We start from the raw sequence: 26085 nt of genomic DNA on the forward strand, positions 1-26085 counted from the left end.
TAGGGAGGAAAGGAGAGAAACTTTCAGAAATGAATATGATGTAAAAACAAGAGGCCACAAACAATAAAGAGAGATAAATAAGGAATGCCTCCTGCAACATTCTGCACTCTTTGGAGAGGCAAGGGCCATGTTTCTTACCTTCTCAGGCTTATTATGCATTGCTTCCCCCCCACTCTCTCCAACCATGTTCTCTGAATTCAGTATTCGGAATCTCTGGCCTTCCTGCCTTTGCACAGAGCAATGCTTTAGGGTTAGAAAGCACCTTCTCTGTTCTTCAACCTCGTAGCATGAAGACTCAGTTCATGGGCCAGCTCTTATAGGGAAACCTTTCCTGCTAGAACAGGAGTGGGGAACCTGCGGCCTCAAGGCCTCATGTGGCCTTCTGGGTCCTTGGGTGCAGCCTTTTGACTGAGACCAGGTTTTGCAGGACAAATCCTTTTATTAAGGGGATTCAGTCAAAGGGCTGCACTTGATCTAGAGGGCCATATGTGGCCTCCAGGCTGCAGGTTCTCCACCCCCTGTAGAAGAAAGCCTCCCTAACTCTCATCTATATAGTAGCTGTTTACATATTTTGTCTCCTTAGTAGACCATAAATTCCTTAAGATCTGGGAATCTGTTTAGTCTTATATCCTCAGCACAGTAACTTTGCATATAAGCTTAAAAAAATTCTCCTTGGTATGGATTTCTATGCTAATATTACATATTCTAAGGTCTCTCTCAGTCTTAATATTCCAAGATAAAATGACTTCTGATCCCCAGGAATTGCAGAACCACTGATGGATATGTCATAGGATCACCCATATAACATGAGCCAGGCATGGTGCTAAGTGATAAAAAAAAAAAGGTAAAAAACAACAACCCAACAGTTTGCCCTCGGGGAGGTCACATTCTAGCGAGGGAGACAACATGTAACATTAGATACATACAAGATATACAGAGAGGAAATGGAAGGTAGCCTTGGAGAGGAGGTCATGGGGAAAGATGGAACATTATGTTGCATTTGAGGAACAGCAAGGAGGTCAAATGTGATAGCAGAGAGTGAGGAAGGGAGTAGAGTGTAAGTCTGGGAAGATAGGAAGTTGCCAGGTTGTGAAGAGTTTTAAATGCCAAGCTTTATATTTGATCCATGATGTAACAGAGATTTATTGAGTGGCTAGCTGATATAGGCAGATCTAGCTTGAGGAAAATCCCTGAGGCAGTTGGTAGAAATGAAGCAAAGTGAAATGATTAGATTGATTCTGTGTTGGTTTTTTTTTTATTGATCCTATTTACAGCTAAACTGACTTTGCCCCACAACTGCTTAAACGTGGTTCTTTGTCTCTGAATGTATAGTTAGAAATTCGGTTCTGTTCTATTCTTGCCTCAAGGGAAATCTGCTGTCCTTGGGGGATGCAGGTGGACACCGTGGAGTGTGCTCTGGTATCTTCACACCACCGAGCTACCCCTCAAAGATGTCTGGTTTGCCATCCAAAAAAGTCAGGTCCACTCACTCTATCGTTGCAGCTGCACTCAAACAAGCTGTGCACTGGATAAATCGGAAATAATCTATAGAAAAAAGACACTAGAATTAACAGGAATCAGGAAAGACTTCCTGTAGGTGGGACATGAAGGAAGTCAGAGAAGCAGGAGGTGGAGATGAGGATTGAGACCATCCCATGCACAAGAGACAGTGAAACCGCCCAGAGTTGGAGAGTGGAGTCTTATTCTAGGAACAGCAAGGAGGCCAAGGACACTGTTCCTGTTGAATCTGGTGGGAATTTAGTGTGACTTGGCAATTTCCCCCTCTTGCTTCTTATGATGTCATTGATGTTAAAATTAAAAAAAAAACTGTGATCTCCAACGGACCCTATCCTGTCCTCCCTCCCCACCCCCCACCATGGGGGGTAGGTACTATTATCATCCCCATTTACAAATGGGAAAACTGAGGCAGACAGAGGTTAACTGTCTTACCCAGGACCACAGAGCTAGTGTTCTGGGCAAGATTTGAACTCAGGTTTTCCTGATTCCAGACCCAGCATTCTAGCCACAACAAAAATAGGCTGTTTGTCCCCCAACAGGTCAGTTTCCTTGCCAGTGAAGCCTGCTTTTGTCTTTGCCTATTAGGGTTAGTAAATATTTACTGAACAAGCACAGAAGGACCCTACAGATCTAGTCCAATCCCCTCATCTGGCATATATGGAAACTGAGGCTCAGAGGGACCCAAGTTGTCTGCCTCCAAATCCAGGGCTCTTTCCCACAGTGCTGCTGAACAAGCCCCAACTTTTCTGGATCTCTTTTCTCATTTGTAAAAAGGATCGGGGGAAGTTGGATGGACCAGCTGACCTCCCTCATTGCAGTTGTTCAACCAGAACTGAATCAGTCCCAGCCCACAACCAGTGCCAAGTGGGGAGGGTCTTAGTTCTATGACCACAGACAGGTGAGATGTACCATTGGTAATAAATAAGCCTGATCCGGTTAGACATTACGACTCATCTGTGCTACATGGAAAACAAATTCAACATCCATACTGATGACTCAGACAACCCTTAATACAAGCCAAACTGGCTTTCTATTCCTCTCACACAGCAGTCCTTCTCCTGCCTCTATGCTTTACTAAATAAATGCATAACCCATTGAGCACAGGCCATCTTCCCATGGCAGGAACTACTCCCTCCTCATAGCACCCTCTCAAAATCTACAGATTCCTCCAAAAGTCGGCTCCGTTGCCACTGTTCATGTGAGGCCCTCCCAGATCTCTCCAGCTGCTAGTAAAGCCTTACATGTTAGGCACCACGCTGAGGACTGGGGACGTGAAGGGGGAAAAAAGTCTGTTTTTGTCCTCTGTGTCCCCAGATAGCAGTGAGATGCCGGAGGTAGCTAGCCCTTAATATATGGTTTTTGATTGTGGCATAGCAAGAAGTGCTCTCCACTAGGAAATGGGTTTTCTAAACTCTAAAGTCCTAGGTCGGTTGCTGATTCATGATGAACCAGTTCCTTTGCTCGGGGTCTGTCTTCCCATCTGTTAATACAGGAAAGAGAGGATAGACTAGAAAGACCAAATATGCCTATTTATGTCTCTTGGGTGGCCAAGGTAAGACCAGGAGCACAGTCACGGCCATTGTTTTCCTCCAAGCAAAGCTGAAGCTGGGCAGACTGAAGGAATTCATGAAGTCTAGGTCCTCTGTATGCAGGGTCCTCTCAACAGAATGATATCCCCAGCCCTGGAAGAGCCTGGCTGTCACTAACCCTCACCTCTGCTCCCTGAAGAGGAACAAGGCATCGATGTCTGAGATGAGAGTTGTTTCTGGTGCCAAACCCATGCTGTTTTGCTGTGAACAGACAAATAAGGAGCCCTCAGCCCATGGGAGGAATGTTTTGAAAACAGCAGGACTGCTTGGGAGGACAGCTGTTCCCCTCCTGGGAGCCCCACAGGAAACCCTGCTCCCTGCCGTTCACGCAGGCCTTTCCAGGCTCTGGTTGCTTGGAGTGAGCTAACTGAGAAGCCTGAAGTCTTTATCTCATTGGAGCCTAAGCACCACCTTGTGAAGCAGCTCCATTTAATCACCGAAGACATTTCTGTTCAGAGACTAACCCCAGCTGAGGTTCACACTGCTAGTAAGAGTAAGCCGTAGGACTCAAAGCCAAGTGGTCTTCCTCACCATACACTACTACTCTACACCAGGTCACCTCACTTGTCAGGAACATGAGCCAGGGAGGGCCCAGGCAGATCCAAACCAGCCCCCAAAGTTTGGATGGAGGCGGAGAGGAGAAGCACCCCCTTCTCTATCACTGTGAGTTCCACACTTGTCGTCTGGAATGCCTCACTTAGGAACTGTCAGTGCTCTCAAGAGAGACTGGGTGGGGATTTTTCAAAAAGTCCTTACTAACACTTCAGGGAATTATGGCAAACATTAAGAGCTCAGAATTGTCGATCACTTGCACCTCAGAGACCCCAGAAGGGCAGCACAGGTTCCTGAGCCCCTGCTTATGTGGCATCTCATCCTGGTCTGTCCTACATCACCAAGTACATTCATAGGATGTCAGAGATGATAGAGACCACCAAAAGCAAAAGAATTTTTTTTCATAGGGCTGCCTCATCCTAATAGGGGGTTGGTTGTGAAAAGAAGCAACTGGGGTCCACCATCTTCAAACATCAATGGAGAAGATAAATGAGGAGATATGAAGAAGGGTTTTTAAAGAACACTTCCCCGATAGTTAACTGACTTAGAAAAACAGCGCTTTCCCCTGTCCAATAGCTCTTAGGACCAGAAAACCCTTCTTTATACTGAGCTGGCTCCCTGCAGGTTCCTATCAGATCTGGTTCTGTTCACGGAGCTATGTAGAACACAGCTAACTCCTTCTTTCCTGTGATTGTTCTTCAGATGTTTGAAGAGCTAAGGAACACATCCCTGCCATGCTGTTCACCAGGCTAAGCTTTATTCCTTGAAATGATCTTCCCTTGAAGAAGATTCAGTTGACCCCATCTTGGTCCTCCTCAATGTGTTCCAGCTTGTGCATAATTCCTCCCAAAAGATGGAAAGGACCCTCTAAGCACTCTCTGACAAGAGGTCTATGAACTGGACAAATATGAGCTCCAGCCCTGAACTATATGCATCAAGGTTCCCAAATATTCCATTTCTGGCCTTGGTTTATCTCCTGCATGCTGGGATGCACTCTCGTCCTCTCTTTGGCCCCTTCTACCTTCCCAGTAGGATGCAAATTCCTGGAAAACAGTCACCATTTCATTGTCTTAGTAGCCTCCATGCCTAGCAGATAGCTTTACAACACAGAAGGCTCTTAAGAAATGTCCAGCAAATTAAATCAATCAGACTATATGGAAGCCTATACAATTAGGATTACACAGAACACAAAGCTGGAAAATGGAAAAAGATGTCTTTATTGATGAAATGTTAACAGGCAGGGGTGTCTCAAAATACTAGGGGTACACTGGCAATCAGCACAGACTACACACGTGTTTATGCACTCACAGGTTCCTAGGGCAGATGGGGACAAGGAGCCAACATTTCAAGTGGAATAAGGTTTTACTGTTGCCTGTTACGTGCACATAAAGATAACCAACTGTTATACGTCCGTCTAGTCTACAAAAACACAATAGTCCTGCCACCTACTGTGTGGTTGGCTCCACTGTGCCAATGATATTATGATGATACCAAATAAGTCTGTGCAGTAAGTTATTACCACAATCACCCTCGCCAGATTTCCAATTCCGCTTTTTACACGGTCTAGCTGGAAGGTAGCATTTTGGAAGAAAAGGTCATGAATGGCAAGCTTGGAACATTGAGATTAACATAACACTCAAATATCTGTTAAGCAGGTGGTGTGAGTTTCCCTGCAGGGATATCAAATGTTACACCATGAACCAAAGGAGCAAGGGACCTTTCAGGGTGTGGGCAAACTGCCAGTGAGAACATTCAGGGAATATGAGAGGGGCCTTTGTAGCTACTTGCCCATCACTTATTCTTAACCACTGAGGTCAGATCATGTCACACAGAAAAGGTCATTTGAACATCTCCCAAGAAAGGCAAGTAACACTTGTGGCTTTAAAAATGTTTTTTCTTTAAAAAGACAAGACAGCAATTGATTCAGACAGGCAGGTTAGCAGGATCAAATTTTTTTTTTAAAGCCACCTCATTTGATTAGTTGGGGAGAAGCAGATTATATTCTGCCCCACTGGACCGTCCCCCCAAACAACACACTATTACATACTCTACCCTTTTAGGACACACGGCCAGCCGCTATGGAATCTTCTCCCTTATTGGCAAATGGGCCTCTAAAAAAAGAAAGGACTCTCCCTGCCAAAAGAACACTCTCCCCAATTCTGTGACTCATTGCCCAGAACAAGGGTAGAGAAATCCAGAAGAGGACAGGCACGCAGACCGTGATATCTATTACCCCACAACCCCAGGGACTGATGCCAGAGACCAGACTGACTGGTGGCCAAAGGACAAAAATTTACATGTAGGAGGGAAAAAACAAAAACCAAAAACATAAAAAAAAAACCACCCTCCGACAATTTTAAAAAGTACTTGAATTTACAGCTTAGTTTGCTATAATTTGGTGAAGACAACTTGGATTTTGCAAGGTACGTTAGGAATATACTCCATGCTACATTGCAAAGAAACACACACACATCCATCCAGGCGAGGTCTTCATCAGAAGTCATCTGGGGGGAAAACAGTGAAAAGAATTTTCTGGTTTTTTCCATTTGCAGGGTTCTGATTAACTGGTTAGCTTTTGGCTACTCTTATTTCACACCCATCTTTTCACTGTGGATCACCTGAAACTGTAAGGAGTAAGTGGAATAAGGGAAAAAGGAGATGTAAATCCATCAACTGAAACTTCTGATGAAAAGGGGTCCTATTACTAGCTATACCACCAAGGGTAATAAAGTTGAGTCCTCCCAATCTCCAACCTTATTTTACAAAGATAACTGAGGTCCAGAAGTGTAGTGACTTACTCAAGGTCATCTGTCAAAGCAAAGACTAGAACCCAGGTCTCCTGATTCCAAGAGATCAAATTTTTTTTCCCAATTATTCCTTCTATTCGAGGAATACCTAATTCATACTTTTTACTCAGCTCTCACCATGGCCTTGTGGAATGGAAAGGGCCCTCGTCAGATGGCTTGGGACCATGTCACATACAACCAAAGTAACCCTGTGAGAGTCTCTAGAGGCCTCAGTTTCCTTATCAGTAAAATGAGGATATTGTTATGTCCACGAGGTGTTTGTGAGACAAACAAACATGAAGTGTAAAAAGCACTCTCTATTTGTGAGCAATTATTTCTATTCCCAAAGAATTTTTTTTATACAACAGACACATGCCTACTCATGAGCAACAGACACTTTGTCATTCAGATCATAGACACTGAGTTTTTACTTTAAGGACTCTGAGCAAAGTAAAACCCAACCCCTGATTTACAATGAATGAAACCGAACTGACGTGTGAACCAAAAGCTGCAATAAACCATGCTCACTTATCCAGCTCTCTCTGCTTCTCTCATTAAGCCACAAGCCAGGCCCCTATTTAGAGGCAGCTTGTAAGAAGCAACATGGTGCAGGACAGAGAGAGAACCTCAAAGCCAAAAAGACCTGGGTTCATGTCCCATGACCTCTCAATGCTCCAGGCACAGAGGACTCAAAGTGGTAGAAAAAGTGACATCCTCAGTTGGTAGAGGGAACTTCCTCATGTAGGCATTCCCTATACTGATGAAACAAAGGTCCAGTCCCTATCCCGATCAGACCTAAGACACCAGCTCAAGCTAGACCTAATCAGAACAAAATTAGATCACTATCTCTGAACTAAACCAATGCTTTTATTTCAAGCTCCTCATTTATCTACTGGGGCAAAGTTAAATTTCAAAATATATTAGGGATTTACAAAAAGCAGGAAACACCTATGCCAAGCTGGACCATAATAAAAACCTATTTGCATTTACTTCATTATTTATCATGTGTGTGCTCAGATCACAATGTTGGGCAAGGAAGGTCTTAGGGTGTGTAAGCCCACTCCTTCTTATTACAGACAGGGAAGGTACTTACTGGACCAAGGTCATTCACTGACTTAGATTATAAACTTATGGAAGAAATGGGGTAAATATCCAAGAGCAATAAGTCCCAAGGGGCGCAGTTTAGAATTATAGCCTTTTTTTGAGAGCAGGAAGATTCTTTAGAGATCCTTCTAGTCCAAGCCTCTTGCCGTCTTCAGGTTAAGGCCCAAACAGATAAAGTGATTTGCCCCTGGTTACCCCCGGGCAGCGGCTGTGCCAGGGCCAACTCAATGCCACAAACAACAAGGTCCATTCCATTACACGACAGGTCTGTTTGCCCATCTATAAAGCGAGGGGATCTAACCAGATGTTCTCCATGGTCCCTTTTTTGTTCTAACCTTTAAGGAATCTTAAGTTGTAGGTGCAGAATTGGGCTTTAAAGGACACTTTAAATATCCCACTAGACAGTGATCTTGTCTTTCTGAGAAGGTGGATGCCGGTGGAGATGACAAGTTGACTTGGCAGGCTTTCAAATCAACTCCCATCACTACTCTAAACTTATTAAAAAGAAGGAAGAGTCTCACCTTTGCTCAGTTGCCATTCCTCTGACGAACATTTTGTCCACCTTTGTCATTTGGAGACACGCCACTTTTCCTAGGAAGATAAAGAGAACCTCTTGGTATACTTGGAAAACAGGAAGCCTGGGCAGAGAGCCAAACATCCACTGGCCTAGATCTCTCCTCCCTTTTGTGGCTAAACTCATCGAGAAGGCTGGCTTTCATCAGCGCCTCCACTTCTTTCCTTTCACTCTTTTTCAATCTTTGAGGTCTCGTTTCCCCCCAAAACTGTGCTCTCCAAAGTTACTAGTGACTCAACGACCAAATCTATTGGTGTTTGCTCAGTCCTGGACCTTCTTGACCTCTCTGCAGCCTTTGGCACCATCCATCACCCTCTTCTCCTTCCTATTCTCTCCTCTCTAGGTTCTCCTTCCTTCCAGTAGGACCACACCTCAGTGTCCTTCACTTGATTTTCATCCAGCCAGCTAACTGTGTGCTTTGTCCCGAGCTCTCTTCTCTACTCCTGCTAGACTCTTTCACTTGGTGATCTCATTCTGGTGTGGGCACTCATCACCTCATGCTTAGATTTGTCTCAAAGTTTCTCCCCAGCCCTAGTCCATCTTCAACTAAGCTGTCAAACTGATCTTCCAAAAGTACAGGTTTAATCATATCCTTCCCTCACTCCCACTCCATTCTAAACTCCAGTGGCTCCCTATTACCTCAGGATGGAGTCCTGTTTGACCTTCAAAGTCCTTCATGACCCGACCTCTTCCTACCTTTCTAGTTTCCTTATATTTTATCCCCTGTCGACGCCCACTCTCACCGTACTCATTGATCCAGTGACATTGGCCTCCTTGGGTTCTTCAAACATAACGTTCTATCTCCTGATGCTCAGCATTTCCCTTGGCAATTCTCTCCCTCCTCATCTTGGCCTCCTGGCTTCCCCCACTTCCTTCAAGTCTCAGTCAAAGTCCCACCTTCTGCAAGAAGCCTTTCCCAGTACTTCTTAATTTCAGTGCCTTCCCACTAAGACTACCCCAGTTTACCCAGACTGTATCTTCATGCTGTCTTCCCCATTAGACTGTAAGCCCCCTGAGGACAGGGACCGTCTCTTGCCTTTCTTTGTATCCCCAGTGCTCAGCACGGTGCCCAGCACACAGGAAGGACTTAATAAATGCTAGCTGACTCTAATGGATCAATCTAAAACGCACGAAAAAGATGCACCGAAAGTATGTGAGTCAAGACTGAGAAGCTGTCTTAAATAAAGCGTCTCGCCTCATAAGTGCCACCTGAAAATTACCCAACAGAAGCATGGTTCACGTCTTACTAGCTATGCATTCTTAGTTCCCTTCATGATGCACTGTTTACACAGGCCTGGCCCCTAAACCCTAAAAAGTGGCTCCCTGCCCATGCCTAGTATGACCAACCAGTACTTACAGTGGGGCAGATCCGCCATCCTCATCTTCTCAAGCAAAGGGGAACCAAGAAGAGAGAAAAATGAAAAGCTAAGATTAGTTTATGACTATGCTATTTCTATTAATGATCAGTTCTCCCATATACCCTCATTTTCCTGGTTCCTAGTAAATGACACAAACTTGCCCAAGAGAACATACCTCAGAGATATAAAAGAATCTGGGTGGAAAAATACCTTAGAGATCATACAGTCCAATCCTCTCATTTTACGCATGAGAAATCTGAAGCCCAAAAAGGGAAGGAACTCACTGTGCTTACAAAGGGAACCAGAGGAGGGGCTCCTACTGGGAGGTAGGTCTTTGCATTCCTGGTCCAGTCTAATGTGTATGTGAGTCCCACCCCCCGGGATGAATTCCCGTTTGAAAAAATGGCCACAAGATCCCGGAAGCTAATGAGCATGGGGCTAGAGCATATTGCCTTACAAGGGTACCCTGTGCCATTGGCTTCTTAAAGGCTCTGAACGATGACCTCATCTTGAGAAACTGGTTTTATCACGAGCATATTATGTGGCCTTGGACAAATCAATTCCCTTATCTTATAGTCTCGTTTTCCTTCATAAAAATGTAGGGATTTCTTTTAGGTCTAAATCCTATGGGAAAAAATGGAGGAGTTGGACTAGACAATCCCTAAGGACCTTCCAACTGTTTCTGAATATAACTCATTTTTAAGCTCACAGCCTCCCTATGGCAGAGGGAGGGTCAAAGATTTGCTTCTCTATTTTTTTAGAGAAGATAGAGGCAAAAGGTCCCAAGGGCACAATCAAATATAGTCTCCATGATTTCATGCACTCCAACAAGACAGGATGCCCAGCACCTTCTGGAGGCCAGAGTGGACACAAAAGCCATTCAGTGACTCCCGCGTATGCTAGTCACTGAGATCTGAACCTCATCCGACGAGTAAAGAAGTGGAAGAATAAGAGTTAGAATTGTAGACATCTGTGAGAAGGCAACAACTTCCCTGCTCACACCACCACCCCAAACTGTGAGGACAGCTTTCAGTTAATATTGGGGGATTCCCGGTGCTAGACACATGCAGACAAGGAAAGTGTGCAGGACAGGGTGCCCATGTCATTCATGCTTCAAGAAGGCATAGTGCAGCCTGGGAGTTGCTGTCTTGGCTCAGGATTCCTGAGCATTAAGTGAAAGCTCCCAGCAATGCAGAAGTCATGCAAAAAGTCAAGGAGTTCATGCTTGGGACTCAAACAGCTGATGGAACGGCTGAAGCCGAATGACAACTGGAGGTGCCATTCACTTACCACGTGGGGGTTCAGCTAGCAGCAGAAGCAAGGAGGAGAAAACAAGTAAAAAGTGAAGCAGTCATCACTCTAAACTGGCCTACCAGTCTCCTACTGACCTCTGACAACAAACTCCACAGGACTAGAAACAGCTAGTTTAAGAACAGGTACTACTACCCACCAAGCAATGTGGGAACAGGGGAATGCCCTTTTAAGTCTTACATTCTTCTAACTAGGAATTAGTTATCCTCCAGAGCTATCTCCATCACTTAGTGGGAAATGGAAATCTGCCAATGAAAAAGCTGGAATTCTTCTGGAAATTCTGGCACCCCTAGCCTAACTGATTTTTCTCAGCCAAATGAAAAGTTCCTTCATTTATTCAGATGAAGAAAAAGTTACCCAACCCACCCCCACCCCCACCCCTGCCCCAGCACCTAGGTGGTCCAGAAGGGGAAGACACAGGCCCTCCCTTTTCCTCCCTGTATTTCTCCCCATTCATCCCCCTCCAACAAATCTGTAAGTGGGAAAGAGGGTGGATGCTCAGAGGCCCAGCCATGTGCAGACCCCGAAGGGGACTTGGTCATTCACATGTGGAGAAATCCTAGAACAGCAGAACCTTCAAGCTCAAAGGGATCCAAAGGTAATCCAGTCCAAGTCTTACCTGATACAAAATTTCCTTTCACAACAATATTCCAAGTAGTCACTAGTCCTTTGTTGAAACATTTCCAGTTAAAAGTAACTCACTCCACTGAGCCAATCCAGAAGGATGTCAGATGGAGACTGGGCCCAAATTAAGCTCTCACCTCCTGAGTCCTTGCTCTGAATTAGAACAAGTCTCCTGCCTGACAATCCTTTAGACACTTGAAGAAACAATCACCTTTCCACTTATCTCCTTTATTTTCTATGTTTCTCACTTGGCCTTCATTTGTGTCTCCCCCATCTTAGTCACCTTTTTCCAGACCTACTTTTCTGGTTTGTTAATATCTCTCTCAAAAGAAGCTGCCCAAGCCTGAATCCTCTGGATGTTGTCTGATCAGGGCAGAAGATAGAGAGGCGATAGCATTTCCCTTGTTCCTCAAACAACAGCCTTCTCCTTCTCTTAGCATTTTTCAGTGGCCATGTAACACTGTTGATTCGTACTGAGCTTGTACCTTGCCTAAAAATTCCAAAGTCTTATAATGATAAAAATGTTGAATATAATAGATCTAAAGAGAAAACCCTGAAGCATGCTGGAGACGATGAAGCATGCTCCGAGATACAGATCCAGATGCAGGTCTGGACATTTACGAAGCTATAAATACACCCATATATTATCATCATCCTACCCACAAGGCCCCACCTTTGTCCAGAAGGATATGAGAGACTCTGTCAGATGCTTTGCTAAAATCTAGACATGCAACATCTTTCCCTGACATACCAGTCTAGTAACCTTAAAAAAAAATTCATTCCCTCTTAAGGTGATGAGGAAATGGGGCCAGTTCCCCCTGAGATCTAACATAACTCTTTTCAGCTACAGCTTGGGCCTCTCCTATAAGGAGAGGAAAAGAACCTAGGATTTTTCACTTCCTCATTGAGGCACCTGATCTACAATGGACCAACAACAGAACTGAGTCAGAGAGGATGACTGACTTGCCCAAGTTCACAAAGTCAAGGACAAGATCCACACTTGTAACCTTTTGTCCAAAGTTCTTTTCAACAGACTAGTATTTGCCAAAGGAGGGCCTGAGGGATTTAGAGTGTCTGGCTTGGGTCATGTATAAGCCCTCAGGGCTATGAAATATAGTGAAGATGAAAGAACAGGGACCAGCAGTGAAAATATTCTGCAGAAGCTTAGGGACAAACACTTTAAAAAATACATGCATAGGCTTTCAGCAAAGAAAATTCAGGGACAGAATTTAAGGGGGAGCTTAAAAATCACATGCTGAGCACTGGTACTTAGCAAACCCATGGCATGTTAGAGCTAGAGTGAACTTAACACACAAAACACTGAATGTCGGAACCAGAAGGAGCCTTAGGGAGCACCTAATTTTACAGGGTGGGGAATGAGGGCCAGAAAGAAAATCGGTTATGTCCAATCACTCAGTGAATGAGAACCTAGGTCCCCTCTCCTTACTGCACAGCCACTGATCTTTCCACTACACGCCCCCTCCCCACCCCACCCTCACTCCCAATGTCTGTATTTCTCTTTTGGACTACTGCTTTGATTGTTCCCCACCATCATCCAAGCTTCTTGAAGATGAGATCTGTTTTCAAGTTCCCCCTATGAATAGAGAGTAAGACAGATCTATATTTTTATTCATCCCTACAGCTATTACAGCATCAGGAATGATGTCTTCATACAGAAGTCATTTGACAGGTAGCTGTTGAATTGTTCTGGAGCAGAGACCTTTGAAAACAGTCAAGTCTTAATTTTGTTCACAAAGGCCCCTGGTCTAGATGATGGGTCTTCTGCGTGGTGGTCTGATTTTTAAGTATTCTCCCAATTATTCCCTTTCCTTTCCTATCTTGCTAGGAATAAGCAGGTACATTTACCTTCTGGCACATCATCAGGTTTTCTCCTCTTTTCATAGATGAAGATGATGGTGACCAGGACCAGCACCTCTGCCACAATGCCCAGGAAGGGCCAGAGGGCAGCCAGACGGCTTCGGACCTTCACGGTGATCACAGCAGAATCTGAGCCCTCCGAGTTGGAGCCTTTGCAGATATATTTTCCAGGATCCTTCTCCAAATCTGCTTCTTGAATAAGCAGCTCTGTTTTTTCAGGGGTCTCAGTTATGAAGTACCTCCCTTCAGTGCCATTTAAAATGCTCTGTAAAGGAGGAGGAGTCATCAGAGAGAATGGTGACTTAGAGGCCAGCATTCCCAAGAGGCAGTGAGCACGGCACAACAGTAAGAGAAGTCAAAGACCAGAAATCACAGAACCTGGTTTCCAACTCTGGTTCTGCCACTTACTTTCAACCTATGGGATCTTAGGCAAGTCACGGCTTTTCCGGGTCCCAGACTCCTCAACAGAAACACAAGAGGTAAAGGAAGACCTCTTCAGTCCTTTCCAAATCTTAATCTATGCTATTCTAACCCCACCTACGCTAACTAGCTATGTGACCTGATCTTCTGCTCTCATTTGCAAATGGACAGAAATCTGTGATCCTAACACCCGCCTGCCCTGACTATGTGGAAGGCCTTTGTAGACTGCAAAGCCCCATAGAGATTATAAGTAATTCACAGACACCCAGTGTGATACTTACTGTATTATTTTCAAGCTCATGTTGTCTGTACCAACTCCACTGTTCGATAGAAGGATAGGACTGACTCTTACACTTAAGAATTATTGAGTCTCCCTCATTCCCATGTTCTAACTTCTTGTTAACTGTAATCTTTGGGGGACCTAAAAGGAGGAGAAAGTGTGAGATTAAAAGTCAAATCATTCAATGCACAGACTCTGGCCTCCCAATCTATCAGCAGCCACACCCTAGAGGCAGGACATTTACATCTCCTCCCAGTTCTGCCACAAGCTAAGTGATCTGTCAGACTGAGAGAGGAGCTCCCAGAGCCATTCAGCTCTACTGAGGGAGCGGATAGCTTCAGCCCTTTGGAACTGGCTTCCTAATGTTTGTTAGCCAGTATTCCTGCCTTAGGAGAGGGTGGATGCCGTAGTCCCTGCTCCTGAACCCTCACCTCATTCACCTACATGTTCACTCCAGCTCCCAGCCAGCCCCTCCACTTGGTTCAGTGCTCTGTCTTCGCTCTATTCATTTCATTGTTCCTTCGGAATTAATCTGATTGACAAAAACTGCTTTATAACTTTAAACTTTAGTTTTTTCCTGATAAATATATTGTGCTGCTACAAGACACTCTATAACAACTCGACATTACAGTCTCTTACCCCCGAGGACCTGCCCTGAACAATTACACAGAAACAGGCACAGAAGGGCTGGGACTTACTGATCATTCACTGAAAAGAAGACCATATGCTTTAACTTTCAAGGCTGGATACCAACACTGTCCGTAGCATTTGACCAGGTTTTCATTGTTGCTCAGCCAGTCTTTCAGTCCCTGTACATACCCACTCCTTCCACTTTAACTGGCTCTCATCTCTCATCAAGCTCCTCTCAGAGTTCTCTAATTTCTTTAGGTTTATTATTCCTTATGGTACAACATTCTTCCTACTGCCTCAAGTCCACAGAGAAGGCTGGTTCTCCTCAGAAGGTACCTCCCTATTGCTGAACACTCACAATTACATTCTCCTCAACTCACAGGGCCAGGAGGAGCAGGCAATGTAGAATCCTTGCTCCTCACTACTTTCCCAAATCACTTCTCTAAAACTAAGCGCCTTTCTTCTTTCAAGGTCTGCTCACTCCATTTGTGCCACCATATCAACCTTGTTGCCGAGCATCTACTAATTTCCAGGTAACTTTTAAATGAATTTAGTGGCTCACCATTTCTGTCTCTTTCCCTTTGCCCCTTGTCTTCATCCTCGGGCATTTCAATAATCATGCTGACAGCCCCTCTAGAAACCTGCTTCCATTTCTACCTCAGTGAGCCATCCCCCTCTACCTCTAAGTCACACAGATGGGGGCACACTGTGAACCTCACCATCTCTCAGAACTACACCACTTCCAAGACCCAAAACACAGAGTAAGGGCTTGACGCTTGCTGACTGCTCCAACATTCTCTCGCTGCTGCTACCTAGGCTTCCATTGCCACCTCTCACACTACACCCTTAGCATGAGCTTTTATTCTGTATTTTCTTCTCCACTCCTCTGTCCTGGCTTTACTTGTTTCCACGTCCAGCTGCGACCACGTGGTCTGCCACTTTAATGACTCACTAGTCACTACTGACCTTTCAGCAATCCTGATAGAGGAATCCTTGTTCTAATGACAAGAGTAATGCCTAACAGATTTCTCTAGTCCTATTATATGGCTGTTGAGCAAGAGTGGTAATGCCAACTGAGTTTAATCAAATCCTTAGTATGTAACCTCAGCTGGGCACTCACTGCTGTTCAGTTCTACTCTACTCCTAATTCCTGATAGCAACTTTCCCAAGACTTCTTCTCTTTTTTGCCAATAATCTCAACATTTCCCTAGCCCACCCCCTCCCTACACACCAGGAATACCCAAAAAGCATTAAATTTTTAAAAATTAATTAAAAAATTGTTTAAATTGTTTATAATTAAGTAGTAAAAGGTTTTTTTTTCCCCCTGTAGGATTCTCAGCTGTGTAAATTATTCTTGGTTGCAAGCCTGTATCTCTTGCCACCTTTGGAAACTTTGCATTCCAAGATCTCTTCTCATCTCTAATAGATGCTGCCATGTGGGACTGACTGTGGTTCCTTGATACTGGGTTTGAATTTTTTAGAGTTGCTTGCAGTACTTTTTCTTAAATGTGGAAGCTCTGGATTTTGCTATAACATTCCTAGGACTTTTTATTTTAGGGTTCCTTTGAGGAGATGATTGGTGGATCCTTTTTATCTTCACTTTGCTCTGGCTCTAACAGAGCTGGGTAATTTTCAGTTATGATTTCTTGAAATATGGTATACAGGCATTTAAAAAAATTTAGGGAAGTCCAGAGATTCTCAAGTTACCTCTAGATTTATTTTCCAGATCAGATGTTTTTTATATCAGCTATCTTACATTTTCTCCTACTGTTTTGATTTGTTCTAGTATTTCTCACTATCTCATGAAGTCATAATTTCTGGGAGTGTTACTTGGATAAGATTCACTATTTTCTGTTCTAAGCCATCTACTCTATTTCGAATTGTTTCCTCCAGAGCTTTTATTTTTTTTAAACTCTTGCTTCATTTCTTCTAAGTATTCATGTAGTCCTGGGAGCATTTCTTTTTCCTTTGAACCACTGCTTAAGGTTGCTGGAAAATTAGATTCTGGGTATCTCTGGATCTACTGTAATTCTTGAGAGTGGTCAGTCAGTATCTTCTTGTGTTCACGCTTATCTCCAGCCTTAACTCCTGTGTTGGAGCTTTGTGCCATGGGGGCCAGGCTGAGCTTCTCAATGCACTTTGGCGTGAGTTGCTCAGCCCTACTTAGAACTGTCACCTGAGTTACTGAACTCAACTCCGCCTGGGACTAGGCCCTTACCTGACCTCTGAGGTTCAAGGAGCCTCAGTTCTGAGGGCTACAGTGACTGTACTTGTCACTGCCACTCTTGGCAGCTGACTCTGTGGGACTTCCATAGGAAGGGGGAAGTCCTCTGTCCTCTCACCTGCGGACACAGCCAGGCAGGGTACATAGATTTTTGTTTGCCTGCACCAGTGGTAGCTTTTCTGAAAGCTGTCCGTCCTACAGTCCAGGGCTTCTGGATGACTTTTTGTGTAGTTCTAAGGTAGAAGAATTCACTAAATTTTTTCAGTGAATTTCTTGATCATTATGTAGTCTGGTGAGATTTTTGAGTTGTACTAGAGTAGGTATATGCATTTTTAGCCTTTTTGCCATTAATTCCTTCCCAACTACCAAAATTTTCAGTTCCTACCGTGACCTTCCCTAAACTATCCATTTGACATCTCTTCTCCTTTACTGCTAAATCTGAAAAAATTTTCTAGACCTAAAGGCTCTATTTCCTCATTAACTAATCTCTCCTTAATCCTTTACCAAAACTGTCCCTCAGATCATAGATCTGGTGTTGGAAGGGACTTTACATTGAGTTTCTACCTCCATCACTTTAAAACCACACTAAGATCACAATTTTTTCCATCCTTAGTCTCTGACCTCTCTGCAGTCTTTAGAACAGTTGACCACCTTCTCCCAATTGGAAAGACTCTCCTCTCTTGGCACCAAAACGGCATTTTCTGGTTCTCACTTCCTTGGTTCTTCCCAAACCTCTAATGTGAAGTTTCCCCTTGGCCCACTTTTCCTTATACTTTCTCCATTGGCAAATGTACTTCTCATACACAATACCAAAAATGCCACAGACTTAATCCCTTTCTTGTCAATGGTTGCTTAAGTTCCTACTCAGTTTTTTACAAGAAATGTTCACCATTGCGCATTATGATTTTTTAAAAAACTGTCCAAGTTTTTTCCTAGTTGCACAAATTTTCACATAAGGTCTCCTGAAGTCTTCTGAGGGTTTGACTTTATTTCATTGGTATCAGGTTAGGTGGCTACTGACTTTTCAGTCTGAAACACACACATACACACACACACACACACACACACACACACACACACACACACACTCGCTTGTGCTCGCTCGCTCACTCACTCGAGCGCTCTCGCTCTCTCTCTCTCTCTCTCTCTCTCTCTCTCTCTCTCTCTCTCTCTCTCGGATTACCTAAAAGGGCACTGAGTACGGACCCCTACAAACATCAGGATACCAGTATTTATCTGCTTGAAACACTTTCTGAAGAAATATTTTCTGGAACCCTATTTATTATATTCCCATATAAACATTTCCTTTGGCTCCCTAATGATGTCTTCAAGATTCTCTGAATCCCTTAACCTCCAATACAAATTTACACATATGATTACTTTCTCCGGTCTATGGTCCAGTGACAGATGTTACCTTTTACTTGCATGTCAGCCTTTCCTGTAAGTTCTGGAAGAAAAACGCACTGATATTCCCCGGATCTATCATCTGACGAAACCCTGAAAGAGGAAACAGGTATACGGTAAAGAGGACAAAAAACCAAATGAACAAACCAGATAACTGTAGTCAAATAGAGAGGAACTCTAAGGACACACACATTGGGAGTACAGCTGTCCAGTACTGCACCCGAGTATTAAAATTGATACAAATTCCCCCATTTTTAAAGGACAGAAGCAGTTGAGTCTATGTGAACTCTAAAAAGAAAGCAAATTATAAAGCAAAAATATCCCCCAGGTACAAGATTCCCTTGAAATCGCTATACTAATTAATCCTCTAGGAAGATCTAGATCCCCTCGCTTCTCAAGGATTTCAAAGTGTTCATGACTCTAGGCTGCTCTCAGTCCCCATGCTCACAGAAAAGCCTGGTACTTCTGAGAACACGTTTCCCTCCCATCCAGACAGTAGACTAAAGAAACTCATCAGTCATTTCAAGTAAGGAAAACAACACGGCAAGAGCCAAAAGATGTGGAGCTTTCTCCCAGGTCTGCCACAAGCTGGCTATGTGCCTCTGGGGAAGTCCACACCTTAGTGTTTTCATCCGTACAAGGAAACAGCCGGACTAGACAATCCCTAACATCCCTTAGAGGGCCAGCATGCTGCGGCCGTACATCTCTACCACAGTACAGTGATTGAATACCAATGCTCCTTGCCTTCGGGGTAGTGCAGTGAAGAGCTAGCCTTGGAGTAACAGAGACCTTTTAAAACCCTGCCTCCGATATTCACCAACTCTGTGTTAGGCACGGGGAAGACAAGGACAAAAATTAAACAATGCCCGCTCCGCAGGAGTTTCTATATTCTACTTGGGGGGCGTATTATATATACAGGCAAACACATCCAAATAAATGGGAAGTGGATTTTTTTTGGGGGGGAGAGGGGTGTCAGGAAAAGGAGAGAGTACTCAAGCTGTTCCTTGAGGGGAGAGCTAGAGATCTGGAAAAGCAAAGGTGAAGTGATGGAGTTGACCTGAGCCTCAGTTCCTTCATCTGTAAAATGGAAACCACACAAGAAATATCTACTGCAAAGTGTTGTTGTAGGAGCCTCTGGGACGCTGCAGGTAAAATGCTGCACAAGCTCTGGAGTGCTGTAACAGTAGCAGTTACTCTCTCGCTTTGCAATCACTTCTCTCGGATGACAGGACTGGTTGGGCACCCAATTAACTAGCCCTGTAAACTCTGTTCCGTTCATCCCATGAAAGACCAATCTCTTACCATTACCTGGCATAGATAGGAAGAATTAAAGAGTTACTTTCTCTATGACCATTCAAAAACTTTCCCATTTAAATTTCGAGGGAAACTTGTAATTCCTATTGGAATATTTGGCATGACAGAATTCAAGGCACTAGCTAGCCATCCTCAAGAAACATGATTCTGTAATTCCAGAGCCCTTTACTGAGAGGGGCTGAGTCTTCTGTGATCACAATGATTTGTTTGTTAACTCTACCAGATGGGTATGTTGCCCCCTTCCCAAAAGCCACTCAGCTGAGAAATTGAGGTCATGGGAGGAAGGCCAGATTATAAATACTTTAATCCTCATTTTGATTCCCTGTTGCCATGGGAGGGGAGGGAGGAGAAGCAATGAAGCCCATCAACTCCTCTACACAAAGGGCATGACGCCTTGGCTCTGAACACCAGCTGGAATTGATGGTAATGAGAAGGGAAGCTTATTATGCTATTTTAATGGGCTAGTATTCCCATTAGTAGGCCTAGCTCTCACCATTCTAAAAAATAACTATTCACATTTGGGAACGTTAACTGTGAGAGGCTCAACTGGAAATACAGATTTCCTTAAGAGTAGCACAGATAAAATATTACAAGTCCCCCAAATGGCAAAAGTCCACACCACCAGAAGGATTCTGCTGTGAGGCCTCCCAGTTTCCTCCCCTACTAGAAACTAAAGCTCAAGGGTTTGCTTTCAAGTTTTCTCTGGGCTGCCTCACTGACCCAAAATCCCTTTCTGCATCAATCAATGCCCATTTATTAAACATTTACTTTGCGCCAAACACTGAGCTGACTAGGGACACAGAGACAAAAGTCAAATAGTCCATGCCCGGGATAGGCTTACACTCTCTAACAAGGGAGACAACATGCACACGCATGTAAGAATATATAAAACAGATCTAATGCGATTTTTGAAGGGGAGGAGAAATTAGGAAAAGTCTTAGAGCAGGAATTCTAAGAGGTGGAGGTAAGGAGGAAGTACATTCTAGCGCAGGAGACGACGAGTTCAAAGGCCCAGAGAGGGATATACAACAGCATGCATGAAGAACGGCAAGGCCAGTCCGATGGACTACGGAGTACCTAAAGGGGAATAAGATGTAAAAGACTGGAAAAGCAGGTTACAAAAGGCTTCAAGTTCCAAACAAAATAGTTTCTATTCTTCCTAGAGGTAAAAGGAAGCCCCTGAGCCTCTGAATTTTAGTGAGCAAGGGAGAGACACGGGCAGACCCACACTTGAGCAAAGTCACTTTGGCAACCATGCGGAGAATGGGTGGGAGAGGAGGCTTGAGGAGGACTCATCAGGAGGCTAACTGAAAGAGTCCCGGTAAAAGGTGACTAACCTAAGATGGCAGCCATGCAGGTGGAGAGAAGGGGACTGCAAAAGATCTTGTAGAGGTAGAAAGATTTGGCAACTGAACGAATATGCACTGTGAGTTGAGTGAAAGAAGTTAAGGATGACACCAAGGCTGTGAACGTGGGTGACCAGTGGGACCCTCCAGAGAAACAGGAAGTTCAGAAAAGAATGGGATCGAGGGAAAGATAACTAGTTCAGTTTTGGACAGGTTGAATTCGAGATGCTGATGGGACAACCAGTAAGAATTGTCCAACAGGTAGCTGGTAACGGGGAAGAGAAGCTCGGAACAGAGACTAGGGTTGGAAAGAGTCATCTATGTAGAAATAATAATAAAACCCAGAGGAGTTAATAAGGCCAATCGCAAAGAGAGAAGAGGGCTCAGAACAGAACTTTAAACTAGGCCCACAATTACACAGTGTGATACAGATGATAATCCAGCAAGGGTCACAAGAACCTAGATCTAGAGCCAGAGCTAGAGCTAGAAGGGATTTCAGAGGCCATCGAGTCCAAACCCTTCATGGGACAGGTGAGGAAACTGAGGAGAAAGGAGGCTGTGACTTGCCCAAGACCACACAGGTTACAATAGTACAAAATGGCAAAGGTGGTATCTGAATCCAAGGCCTCTGACTTCAGAAGCAGTGTGTTTTCCACTGTAATGCTGTATCCTAAAAGGACACTGAAAGGGAACAGTCAGGTACAAGAATAAAGAGAGCACAACATCACAAAAAAGCAAAGAAGAGGAAGAATCCAGGAAGAGGACAATCGAGAGGGTCAAATGCTGCAAGGGTGCCAAGATTCGGCAATTAAAGAGTTCACTGGTCATTTCAGACAAGGGAGCTTCACTTGAGTAATGAGGCTGGGTCACTTTGATTTGCAGAGGGTTTAGAAGAGGAAGCAGAGACACAATACAGACAACTTTTTTCTAGGTGTTCAACTAAGAAGAGGAGAGATATAGGATGATAGCAAAAGTGGATGGAAAAGTCGAATAAAGATTTTTTTAAGGATGAGGGAGACTTAGGCAGACGGTGAGAAAGTGAAAATTACAGAGAAAGATGGGATGATATGGAGGCAATTTACTGAAGACAGAAAGGGAAGGGATTAAGGTGCATATAAGAAGGGTTCACCTTCGTGATGAGATGAGGCACCTCCTAAGAGACTGTAGTAGAGTTAGGGATGATATCCAGAGCTTAGGAGAAAAGGAGAGAAGAGGGAATTCATGAAAAATGGCTTATATTTTCTCAGTAAAGTAAGAGGAAAGGCCCTCAGCTCAAAGGAACAGCATGAGAGAGTGGGCACTCAGCCGGCAACTATATGAATATCCAGAGGGTTGGTCAAAGGAAAGACTTGTTCTGAAAAACTGTAGGAACCAGCATCAGGACAGAGGCAGGGGGAGTTTCATTGGGAAAGAGAATTCAGATCAGTATAGATCAAATAAAGTAGAAAGAACTGACTACTGAAAGAGTGGCCTTACCAATATTGGAAGGAGTCTAGCAAAGGCTGGCTAAAAATCACCTATCGAAGTGATTCTTGCCTGAGGTAGAAAGCTAATTGGATCGGAGGACCTCTAAGGACACTGATGGAGCTTACCATACTAAATAATGACTCTCGGCAATGAGTAATTGATTCTCTGTTCCAATTTTAAAATAGGAAGCAGGGCCCAGGATACAGAATCTCAGATGGAAGGGACTTTACAAGCCCAATTCCTATTGGTACCAGAACAAGAATCTGCTCTATACCACACCCAACAAGTAGTCACACCACCTTGGCTTGAAGACCTCTTCTTTTGAATAGCTGGAACTGGACTGCTTCTTTGTAGTTTCTGTCCAATGTTCCTAGTCCAAACAATTCTAATCTCTTTTCTGTAACAGCCCTCCAAATACCTGAAAATACCTCTCACGTCAACCCCAAGTCTTTTTCTTCTCCCGGCTAAATATGCCCAATTCCTTTAACCAACCTTCATATGTATGATCCCTAGGCCCTTCACTATCTTGGCCACTCTTGCAGCTCACCAAAATCCTCTTAAAATGGGGCTGCCAGAAATGAATACAACACTCTAGATGTGGTCTGTCTTCAACACAGTGGGATCATTTGTTCCCTTGTCAGGTATATGATGACTCTCAATGTAGCCTAAAAATACAATTAGCCTTTCTGATAGCCATTATCATACTACCAACTCCCTGAAATTGCCTTCAGTCCACTTAAAACCTCCAGATCTTTTCCCAGACAAACCATGGTCTAACCATGTCTAGCCCATCTGGTACTCAACTATCAAACACAAACAAAAAACCTCAACTCTTTACTAGATTTGAAACAATTCCTATTACATTTCATTTCATGAGAGATTCAACCCCAAATTTTAACACATGTGTTCTTCACCTTTTTTTGGGCAGCCTAGTAAACCCTTTTCCTTATATTCATTACTGAAGAAAGTGCTCAATTTTAGTTAGAGGTTAGTGAAAACAAACATGTCACCCCCTTAAATTCACTTTAAATCTATCTACAAATTCCTTAAGGGCCTCCATCATCAATCTTTTGGAATCCCCATTCCTACTCCTGACTTTCTGTCCCTACAAATTTGATAATATGTCATCTATGCCTTTAACCAATTGATTTGGCTCCTGGGGCATGTTACTCAAGCAAATGACTCTTGTTTGGGCCCAGCCATTCAACTAGTTTCCATTTTACTTCACTACATTATTGTCTAGCCCACATCTCTACTCTGTCCACAAGAACACCTGGACAGACTGCTAGGCCCTTTGTTCAAACCTAGATAATCCAGATCTACACAGTGGCTAGAAAGAGGAATGGATAGAACCTGGTCTCAGACACTTGCCAGCTGTGTGACCTTGAGCAAGTCACAACATATCTATCCACACACCCACACACCCACGTACACCTCCCGCCCCCCCCAACACACATACACATACTTTGCAAACCTTAAAAGTAAACAATTATAATTATTAATGTTACTCTGATCTACCATCTAACCTTGGTAAAAACAGAAATGGAGGTTAGCCTAGCACGACCTTTTCTTGATGAAGTCATACCAGCTCTTTGTAAAGACAATGCTCGCCTTTTTTCAAGGAACACAGCATTCAAATCTCTTTGTTTCAACCAGACCCTGTTCAAGTCAATCAATGTCAATCCTTCTTTCTAAAACCCTCCTGGGTGGCCTACTTGTTTCATACATACTATATGATCTGGCTGAAGTTTTATTACATCCACATACAACAAAACTTGTCTGTCTTTTCATGTCTACAGGCCCTAAACCCCTGATCTAAAGAGCAGAAATTCTAGTCAAACCTTGAATTTTCTTCAGTGTCTAAGGGTGCTTGCATCTAGTAGGTACTTATTAAATTGACTGAAATTGCTCAAGGTTTGAAAAGCCTGGGCAGGATGGCTTAAACTGATCTGTTAAAACACAACCCTGGCTTTTCCAAGTACAGACTTGGTTTTGGGCTGGTGTCACTGTACTTCTGGAAGCCAAGAAATTCCTCAGTCTCCTGCCTCCCCTTCTCGATTCATTTCCTCACTGAACAGCCTCAACTCCCACCCAGCCACACCTTTCCCCTTACCTTAGTGCATACAACGGATGATGAATTTAGAGGGTTTAGGGGTAGGTATTTTGGAGGGTTTTAAAGATATTTATTAAAATTTTTAAAGAAAATCTTGCTGTAGTCCTTGTAACATCTGAAAAAAAAAACCCAGAGAAATACTACATCTGTAACAAGATTAATTTTAAGAAAAACCTACTCATATTCTGTGACTGTACTATCCGACGTATCCTCTTTCAACACCTTGCCACCTTTCAGCCAACGATGACCCTGAATTTGAGTTGAAGCTTGATTCAATTTACAGGTCAGGAGTGTTCTCTGGCCAGAAACATCTATAGCCGTCAAAACGGTGCTTCCTGTATTTTTACAAAAGAAAAGGACAAAGTTAGTAAAAAAAAAAAAAACCAACAACAACAAAAGGATTGGGGGAAAAACCATCATCTAGTCAAATTCAGAATTTTTTTTTAAATTCTCTCTCCTTCCACTTTCTTTCTTACCTTCTTATCCCCCATTAACTTTTTTTAATAGTTTTCTACTTTGTGGGGCTAGAGAAAAGAGTGGACATTGCTGAAGTCTAGAGACCAAAGTATTGAGTAGAGACTGTATAAAGCACCTTTTTCTACATAGGCAGGTAGCATTCCTAGCCATTCTCTTAATAGGTATATTTCTCAAGGAAAAATTAACTGATTTTAATCCAAAAATAAATCTGAGTCCTTTCTGTAGGAAGAAACTTTACCTCTAATAAACAAATACATCCTTGTTAGCAATAGGTTAATGTTTATTTTTATTTTAGCCTCAGAAACCTTTAAAATTAGGCTAATGAGAAAATGGGCTTCAGCTTCCTCTACATCTGTAAAATGATGACACTGGCTGTTAGAAGTGCCTCAAAGGATTGTTATGGTGATTAAATTAAGTATATGTGAAGCACTTCACAAACCTTAAAACATTAAAAGAAATATCAGTTTTAATTATTAATAAAAGTTTTTTGAGGAGTAGAGAAAATGTACATATATCTTAAAATATCCTCAAGCAGCCAAAATTGAGACTAAAATTCTCCCCACAAACAAATAACTATCATAACATACACATGTCTACCCTCCTATCATGCCCAGGTCACCCTGGCGCCACCCAACGAACTGTTCATACAGGGCTGAAAAATGTTCTTTGTTTTGGCCACCTGGGCACAGTCCCACTGATATACTGTGCAGCTGGGTCTGCATTATCAGCCAGGGAACATTTTAAATCATTCGGCTGCAACAGCTTTGAATATCAAAAAGCTGTCTCAGGAAATCAAATACAATTCAAAGAGTACAGTGTTCCCAAAGCAGTAACCTATTTTTAGAGTAGGTCCAATATTGAGAAAACCCTCCTCCTTCAAAACCTCCACTTTCAGCTCTGTATGCAAGGTTGGTTCACAACACCGAGAACTACGATCTACGTGTGTAACACAGAAATGGCCATTTCAAAAACGGTTGTATCATCTGGAAAAAGGCAGGATTCCTCTGAACGCAAGGCAGAGTATTCATAGAGGAAAAAACAGAGCCCTCGGACAGAATCAAGACTCTGAAATCTGCAAACACACAACAGGACAGTCTGGGGCATGGAATGGTTCTA

The 26085-nt window shown here is 43.4% G+C and overlaps 1 protein-coding gene across 6 annotated transcripts in view; it reads right to left on the reverse strand.

Annotated features, from left to right (window-relative positions):
- Positions 1 to 1227: 1227 nt before the first annotated feature.
- BSG (basigin (Ok blood group)) overlaps positions 1228 to 26085 on the reverse strand; it is a 33358-nt gene continuing 8500 nt past the window's right edge. For 2 of the 6 annotated variants that reach the window (XM_036761613.1, XM_036761649.1), the window contains 8 exons: positions 24671 to 24827; positions 18263 to 18345; positions 13996 to 14135; positions 13283 to 13559; positions 10772 to 10786; positions 9481 to 9505; positions 8071 to 8140; positions 4854 to 6163 (listed from right to left, as the gene is read on the reverse strand). In XM_036761613.1, coding sequence (XP_036617508.1) covers positions 8077 to 8140; positions 9481 to 9505; positions 10772 to 10786; positions 13283 to 13559; positions 13996 to 14135; positions 18263 to 18345; positions 24671 to 24827 — 761 coding nt within the window. In that variant the 3' untranslated portion in view covers positions 4854 to 6163; positions 8071 to 8076. The other 4 variants (XM_036761617.1, XM_036761627.1, XM_036761641.1 and 1 more) reach the window with 4 other exon arrangements.

Source organism: Trichosurus vulpecula, chromosome 1 (assembly GCF_011100635.1).
Source record: "Trichosurus vulpecula isolate mTriVul1 chromosome 1, mTriVul1.pri, whole genome shotgun sequence".
NCBI lineage: Eukaryota > Metazoa > Chordata > Mammalia > Diprotodontia > Phalangeridae > Trichosurus > Trichosurus vulpecula.